The sequence below is a fragment of the Bactrocera tryoni genome, chromosome 1 (assembly GCF_016617805.1).
Source record: "Bactrocera tryoni isolate S06 chromosome 1, CSIRO_BtryS06_freeze2, whole genome shotgun sequence".
Classification (NCBI taxonomy): Eukaryota; Metazoa; Arthropoda; class Insecta; order Diptera; family Tephritidae; genus Bactrocera; species Bactrocera tryoni.
Window position 1 is genome coordinate 24,576,760 of NC_052499.1, and position 8,929 is coordinate 24,585,688.

General features: G+C 37.7%; 1 protein-coding gene across 1 annotated transcript; it reads left to right on the forward strand.

The window, feature by feature from the left end:
* The first annotated feature begins 1,847 nt into the window (after window positions 1-1,847).
* Window positions 1,848-8,016, forward strand: LOC120775103 (cryptochrome-1). Its single transcript, XM_040105120.1, has 5 exons — window positions 1,848-2,388; window positions 6,230-6,582; window positions 6,637-6,753; window positions 6,810-7,612; window positions 7,673-8,016. Exons 1-5 carry the CDS (start codon window positions 2,250-2,252, stop codon window positions 7,902-7,904), a joined length of 1,644 nt encoding a protein of 547 aa, XP_039961054.1. The 5' UTR covers window positions 1,848-2,249; the 3' UTR covers window positions 7,905-8,016.
* Window positions 8,017-8,929: the final 913 nt, after the last annotated feature.

An 8,929-nucleotide genomic window follows, 5' to 3' on the forward strand; every position in this document is an offset into this window, starting at 1 on the left:
AATAAAACCTTTCTTTCTCCTAGTAAATGTAAGGTTAGCATTGATATGTCTTTTCGAGTAATGTTTCTCTCTGGTAAAATTAGTTTAATTCTGCATCGGTATTTTTTGTATTCATATTCATAGCTTTTCGTTCATATTCAAGTGATTCACACCAAACCAAAACTACGCGTGGAAATATCGCAAAATCTCGAAAGTAAGTCGTTTACAAATTCTAACACTTGCAATGGAATTCCTAATGGGTAGGTGCACAGAGTTATTGTATGCAATGTGAATACAAATTGCATATCATAACGAAAAGTTTTGCAAATTTCGAATTTATACTCACTCTAAGCTACTCAAACTTAGAAACTAAATACAGTTTGAGAGGGTTCGCTCTCATACTTTATTCTCATGGATATACTATATGTATTCATGTATACGAATTCTCTTGAACTATGCATTAGATAAATTCAAGCATACCTACTTGTAGTATGAATATTAGATATGGAGTAGTCATTTTCAAGACCACATAACTCAAAGTAATGAATTTGTGAAAATAGAAATTTCGTAAACTACAACAAGTATTAACTATAAATTGCAATTGCAGCATGTTGTAAATATGTAAATAAAAGCCTATAGATATAGTTGGAAGCAATCTTCTTGCAAGATTTTTACATATTGACGAATTAAAAATAAATTTGAGTATTAGGGTGATACTATTACATAATTCCAGGTTAGCCTGATAGGTTTATATTAGGTATAAAAATTTACTGAATTATTGCTGTCAAAATAAAAACATCTGTGTGACTTCTACATTCAGTATACTTCGGCAAATTATGAAGGTTTGAAAATAATAGAAATTTCTTCATTTCTTTCTTTCTTCATTATTCCAACGATTTTTTTTCAGAGAGCCAACATGCCACCATGTAAAGCAATCACATACCCTGACGGCACCTACTCCGTGCTTCACTGTTTCTTTAACATGGTTCCTTTGGATGGTGTCCCCTAGGGCAATGCCAGCAATATTGAAGACTGAAAACGATTAAATTGGATTCCTTACTTCTGAATATGGAACCAACTTTACCGCAAATGATGATTGTCACAGGCAAATTGTTTTATGTTACTTACAAGTATTGTTGAACTATCACATTATTGAAGAAAACGTTTGCTAGAGAACATTAATAGGAAACGAAAAGCTAATCACTTGACATTAAGGATTATGCCGTATCAAAGGCTGAAGTATCTGCCTCCAAATTATTACTTCCAAACATAAGGAGCAGATAATTTGGCTATAGAGACGTTGAGTTTGACTTCCTCAAATATTAGTATCGTACAAGTTAGCGCATACAATTCTAGCTGCCTTCTGACTAAATAAATAGTAGTTTGTAAGTTTGTCTCCCAAATATACTCAAGAGGTTTTTAACAGCGTCTACGCTTCTGCGCTAACTTTTAGTACTAGTATGGTGAAAATCTAATTTAGACTTTGGTCCATTTTGAACAGTAGTACAAATTATGCTCGTATGTACCGCATATCGGAACATTTTCGCAATTTAACGTTACAATGCAAACAACATTTTTATTGCCATTCTATTCACACACGCCCACCCACCCACTCATACGCTCCAGTACATCTGGTATACAAGTTTTTCAAAATAATTTAATAGAAACACTCAACAACTGGAGAGGGTTGAGAAAAAACGTGCAAAAATAACACAATACAACACAATACAAAACTGCCAGCACTGAGGGTTAGAAGCAGAAGCTCTACAAATTAGAGGGTGACTGCGATGATATAGTTTGCGCAAAAAGTTTACAAACTGCGACGTCAGCACAACCACTATAAATGGGAAACATAGAAAACTTGCAGTGTGTCCAGCGCTAATTGCATTTGCCAACAAGTGGCTGACGCGAGAAGGTCGCCCTTGAGTGAGCGCACGATTGGCAAAAACGGAGCTGCAATTTCAGTTGAGAGCTAGTAAACCGAACTAAGAGTGCAACAGCTTATTATTATCAATACTCGACAGTAGTTGAGTGCGATTTGTATTGCTGATTACGGACAAGTGCAGTGGGAGAGCGCTGGAACAGCCAACAAAAGCGGAAAATGCAATAAAAGCGTGTTCAAAGCGAGATTAATAAAAAAAAACATAACAAATAAGTTATTATTTCATCGCTGTGCTGTAATATTTCATCGCTGTGCTGTAATATTTGTGTATATTGAGTAAGCGCAGTTGACGTGTGAGTGAGTGCAACAGCAGCGAAGCGTTGTGAAAATGGCGAAGCGAGCGAACGTCATGTGGTTCCGCCATGGGTTACGGTTGCACGACAATCCGGCGTTGCTGGAAGCCATTTCCGACAAAACTGAGGGTATTGCTTTGATACCGCTATTCATTTTTGATGGCGAAAGTGCTGGTAAGTGAGCTGGTGTAAGGAATAACAAGAACAGGTGAGAGTAAAAGATCTCGTGACTGATCTGACACAAACTCCAATGTGTACAGTGAGGGGCCCAAAAAGAGAGTAAGAGATCACGTGGCTGATCTGACACAAACTCCACACAAGACACAGAGTACAAGTTTGTGCTTCGTGTATTTATATCTGCATAACAATAGTTGTAGCAAAGAGAATTTAAAAAGTTTTTATCCACGAACATGAACTAAGAATGTTCAATTCGAAGCAAATTGGTTAATAATACAAAAAAAATAACAAATTCTAAATAAAATCTAATAAACTAAAACAACTTGCATGAAGTCGATTTTGTCCCATGCAAAACACTTTATTCAAGATTCAACAAATTCTGTACAAACACGTCCAGATTCGTTGAAGTCAATCGGTATTGTTCTAACCTTTTTTTGACGATTGACAACAAATTCTCAATCAGATTGAGATCAGTATTTTGGGTTGGTCACTGCATTAGTAAGAAACCAGCCAATACTTCACGATTGTGTTTGTTTGTTTTGGGTCGTCAACCTATTGAAATATGACTTCTGCTTTAAGACAAGCGCTCCTCTCCACAAAATCGGATATACATATGTATGGTTCTGCAAAATATGCAAATTATCTTCTTTCCTCTTTATTTCATAGATTGATTGTAGAGGTGCAACATGACACCATGTAAAGCAAACTCATACTCATTATATTAGTTTTATTTATTTTCTTCTTAGAATTTGGTATTTTATTTTACCCTGTTTTGTTGCGAGAAGTTCACTGGATAGTGATGCAACTCAACTAGTTCACTTTCTAAATGCATCTTTATGAAGGGGTCTCAATTATATGGTCGTCGGATTAATCTTCAATTCTTGTACAGTTAAACAAACAACACAGACTTTTTTGGCAAATTTTTAGTGAGTTATGCGACGCTCTTTAAACTTTACGATGCCAATGTCGCCGCACTATCATATTTGTCTTTCACTTCAAAATTGGGCTCGTTCTCGGCAATGCTGTTGTCGCTTAAAACATATACCCGGCACCCTAAGCCCTGGCACCGGCCATTTTTAGGTGAAAACACAAATTTGGTATGTAACATTGCTCTAACATTTTTATGTTACCTTGTGAAAATGGGCGGAATCGGACCCCAGCTACGCCTATTTCCCATGTAACAAAATTTTAAATTCCTTCTAATTCTTTCCTCTCGTGTGTACAAATCAAAAAGCAATTAATATAGCGGGATAAAACTTTGCAGAAATAATTCTTTTAGAATGGGAGGCATATTCTTGGCCAAAAATTGTCCAAAACCTACAGAAACTCTTGAAGCCCCCAAGTACCGATTACTTGGACCCCAGTAACCTCATTTTTTATCAAAAATATTGGTCAATGTGTGACATAAGTAATGCAAATTCGGAGATTATCCTTCCTTGACGATCGTATGCCTTTCCTTTGGCTCTCATATACCTAATATAAATATTTTTGAATTTCCGGGTGTAAAGGCCAATATGTGAGTTATCTTAATAAAATTGAAAGGGTATGTTTTTCTTATACGGTGCGTTCAGAGTGAATATAATCGGGTGAAAAGGCGCGCTAGCCTACATATAACTAAGAGGCCTCATGTACCTGAAGATACTTCCCTGGCTTTAATCTTTGCATGTTGCAGATGTATAACCCGATCTTAGCTCTACCTCATATACACGAATAATGAAAGTTTGAACCGATTTCATGGATTTATAGTACCAATTTAAATTATATTAACTGTAACATATGGTACTTAACTTAACTGCGAGGTGCGTTCCAAAGCAAACAGGACTTTTTGTATCTAGTGCCCCCTGTTGGCGCCATCTATGTATATGTCGACTGGTGCGTTAGATTTGCTATCTTTATCGATTGTCCAGTGAGAATTTTATGGCATTTCATTGATTGGAAGTGAAGTTATTGTGTTTTGTGAACGAGGGCAAGACGAAATATCTCCAAACATCAAACAATCAGTAATTTCGTCTATTTAGGAACCAGTATTAACACCACCAACAATGTCAGCCTGGAAATCCAACGCAGGATTGCTCTTGGCAACAGGTACTACTTCGGACTGAGTAGACAATTGAAAAGTAAATTCCTCTTTCGAAGAACAAAAGCTAAACTCTGTAAGTCGCTCATAATTCCCGTCCTGCTATATGGAGCAAAGGCTTGGGCGATGACAGCAACCGATGAGTCGACGTTACGAGTTTTCGAGAGAAAAATTCTGCGAAAGATTTATGGTCCTTTGCGCATTGGCCACGGCGAATATCGCATTCGATGGAACGATGAGCTGTACGAGATATACGATGACATCGACATAGTTCAGCGAGTTAAAAGACAGCGGCTACGCTGGCTAGGTCATGTTGTCCGGATGGATGAAAACACTCCAGCTCTGAAAGTATTCGACGCTGTACCCGCCGGGGGAAGCAGAGGAAGAGGAAGACCTCCACTCCGTTGGAAGGACCAGGTGGAGAAGGACCTGGCTACGCTTGGAATATCCAATTGGCGCCACGTAGCGAAAAGAAGAAACGACTGGCGCGCTGTTGTTAACTCGGCTATAATCGCGTAAGCGGTGTCTACGCCAATTAAGAAGAAGAATGAAAATAATTATTCCGTACATGCGGCCTAAGTTGACACTGTGATCAAAAAATAAAGTGAGATGATTATCGTTAAGTGGTACACTACAAAGTCTTTCTGCCAGTTCGAACTGGCCAAGCTATTCGCCTGAAACGACCGTAATTAAGGGTGAACAATTCCTACACTCATATCAAACGGTCATGAACATAGTTCTTCAATATTTTTTTGCCAAAAAATCGACTCATGTTATTCCACACCTGATTTGGCTCGGTGCGACTTTTCGCGAGGAGAAAAAAACCGAATAGAAAAAGGCCTTGAATGCTCTACTGATAAAGACCTTTCCAAATGTTTCAGGGGCTGAGAAAAGTGCTAGCAAAAGTGTGTTTTATCGAACGGAGATTACTTTGAAGGGAATGAAATTGAAATGAACAACGACGCTACTTATGTTTTCACTGGAGTAACGACTACGTCATGGTTGAAAAAATTTGCAGAAATGTTATGGATAGTATACATTTAGCACAAACATAAGTATTCGGTTGCGAAGTCATCGAAAACTTGCCTGATACGAGCTGTTTATCCACCATCCATCTGTTATTAACGACATCTTCAAAAAACTTAAAGAAACAGGGCTTGAAATAGTCGTGTGGGCATCCAAGAGATAGCAGAGGATCTCAATATTTCTTATGGATCGACACATTTTGTTTGACTATTGTGTCAGTGCCCGACTCGTACTTTCATTTTTTGCAAAAACTGTGTCGGAAAGAAATTGCAAATCAGATGCTAGACAGTTTAGCTGAGGTCTCAAATTCTTCAAAAGCGGCATTACTTGTGACGAGATGTGAGTTTATAATTACGACATCGAAAAGTCTAATCTAACGAATGGCGCTCCAAAAATAAGCCGAAATCAAAAAAGAACAAAATTCAAGGAAGGCACAGAAGGCCATCTCAACCGAGCCAATAACAAGTGTATGTAAAATTGGATTAATCTTTGGCGTGCTCTAATTGGCTAAATAGCCTATTTTGAAAAAAGATTTTTTTTTAAGTATTTGAAACGGTTTTTTGTCAATTCGGGTCAAATTTGATCAGATGTCTGTTATCTTTAATACAAGCAACCCTTATTTGAACTACATATTATTATTTGAGTAAACAATTTTCGTGTATCCGACTTTTAAACTAATTTAACAAAATTATATAAATTAATTATTATTAATATAAATATTCGTCCCTGCCTTAGGTACCAAAACAGTGGGGTATAATCGTATGAGCTTTCTTCTCAACTCTCTGGCTGAGATTGATAAACAGTTAAAAGGCATACGCGGCGCAAGTGATATTGCAGGCAAACTATACTTGTTCCAAGGCAATCCGACAACTGTATTCCGTCGTCTTAATGAGTACTATAGGTTAAATAAAATTTGCTTCGAACAGGATTGTGAACCAATTTGGAATCGACGTGATGACTCAGTACGTGCTTTGTGTAACGACTTGGATATTGAAGCAGTGGAGAAAGTCTCTCATACACTTTGGGATCCCCGGACTGTTATTAGTACGAATGGTGGAATTCCGCCACTGACCTATCAGATGTTTTTGGTAAGATGATGCATGGTATCGAGGGATTTTAACTTATAGCATATTTACCCTTAGCACACCGTGGAAATAATTGGTGCGCCACCGCGTCCAGTTGAAGATCCCGAATGGGATGGCGTTGAGTTTCTAAAGTTAACTGATAACATGCTGATGGAATTAAATGCATTCTGGCAGGTATGTATATGCGAACTGGAGTGTTATACTTATTTTAATTTATGCTCTCTCTATAGTTCCCTACTCCTGAGGACTTCAATATATTCCCGGACAATATAAGCTATGTGGCCAAGGTAAAATGGCGTGGTGGTGAACAACAAGCCTTATTACATCTAGCTGAGCGTCTGAAAGTCGAGGAGCGTGCTTTTAAAAACGGATACTATTTGCCAAATCAGGCAAATCCCAACATACTTGAATCTCCGAAATCGATGAGCGCTCATCTGCGCTTCGGTTGCTTGTCAGTACGTCGTTTCTATTGGAGCGTACATGATCTCTTCAAGCACGTGCAAATTGAGGCATTCTATCATCGCATACATATGGCCGGCGGAGAGCACATAACTGGTCAGCTCATTTGGCGTGAATACTTCTATACAATGTCCGTAAATAATCCTTATTACGATCGCATGGAAGGCAATGAAATCTGCTTGAACATTCCATGGGCTCCACCAAATCAGGAACAATTACAAAGTTGGCGCAGTGGTCAAACCGGATTTCCGTTGATTGATGCCGCAATGCGCCAATTGTTGGCCGAGGGCTGGTTGCATCACACGCTTCGCAATACAGTGGCTACATTCTTGACACGTGGCGCACTCTGGCAAAGTTGGGAGCATGGCTTGAGACACTTCCTCAAATATTTATTGGATGCTGATTGGTCCGTGTGTGCCGGTAATTGGATGTGGGTATCATCGTCTGCATTTGAACGTCTGCTGGATTCCTCTTTAGTCTCTTGTCCCATAGCTTTTTCGAAGCGTTTGGATCCGAAAGGTGAATATATCCGGCAGTATGTACCGGAATTGGCAAAAATACCTCAGGAGTATATGTAAGCATTTCATTATAACTCACACTGTATGCAAGTCACATAGTATTTTTTCAAATATAGTCATGAACCATGGCGCATGCCACAAGAGATGCAGGAAAACTACGAATGTGTCATTGGCGTGCAGTATCCCGAACGTATCGTCGACTTGGCCAAAGTATCGAAGCGTAATACACTTGCTATGCAAACACTCAGACAGTCATTGATCGCAGGTGGCGCACCTGATGAAGGACCACCACATTGTCGACCATCTAATGAAGAGGAGGTACATCAATTCTTTTGGTTGGTTGATTAAAGATTTTACTATAAAAAAAATTTAATGCGGAAAGTAAGAGAATAACCTATAAATTAGAAGCTATACACATTGATAAATAAATACATATGTATGTCAACTGATAAAAAATATATTCAAATATGTATCTATATAAAAATAACAAATATATTTTTTTCTCTCGCAACATGTTGTAACAGAATATAATAGTTGGTTAATCTAAGGGTTATTTGTAACACCCAGAACTAATCGAGATATATGTAGAACCACAGGATGATGAGACGAGTTGAATTTCGGGTAACTGTCTGTTCGTCCGTTCGTGCGAGGTGTAACACATAAAAACTAAGATATCACGATAAACTGAAAACAAATCCCTGATGTGTCCACAAAATGGCATTAAGCGAGAAGTAGTCTAAAAATATTTGCAAAGTATGCGTGACTCCACCCCCAAGTTTAATGTACATACATATTATAGAAACGTCTACAGTTACATCGAGCAAACTTACTTAGAACAAATATTTCCTTTCCTTCGTAAATTCTGTGAAAATGTTTGAAATCGAATAACAACCATTCCCAATCCTCATATAACAGTTGTGATGAATTTGAACCCGTGAATTCGCCATTACAATCTATCAGCCAATAAAATGGTCGACATAGCATCATAGCATGAGCCTTCTACAAGTATATACCAAATACATTATGTGGACCTGACTACCTATTGCTGACTTTTTATCGAAAATATCGGTCAGTCTGTGAGATATAACAATAAAATTTTGAGAACTTTTTTTTTGTAATCATTCGCTTTGGTGCAAGAAAGTCTAAGAATATTGGACACACTTTATTTAACTGTCAAAAATGTTGTTTTATACATTTTTATATTACATGTATTTCACTTGAGTTAACTAGGTTCGTTCTAGTACACTATATCATATACAGGTCTATAACCTTTATCATGAATTAATACTTAAACAGGATTTTGTGGAAGAAAGAATGTTCAATTCACAACATATTTTGATATAAAATTTTATTAAGACATGCAAATATTGCCC

Excerpts from the sequence above, each read along its gene's own strand:
- LOC120775103 (XM_040105120.1), top strand. The coding sequence starts at position 2,250 with ATGGCGAAGCGAGCGAACGTCATGTGGTTCCGCCATGGGTTACGGTTG. Across the intron at positions 2,389-6,229 it reads TTTTGATGGCGAAAGTGCTG|GTACCAAAACAGTGGGGTAT; the intron begins GTAAGTGAGCTG and ends TCCCTGCCTTAG. Across the intron at positions 7,613-7,672 it reads AAAATACCTCAGGAGTATAT|TCATGAACCATGGCGCATGC; the intron begins GTAAGCATTTCA and ends TTTCAAATATAG.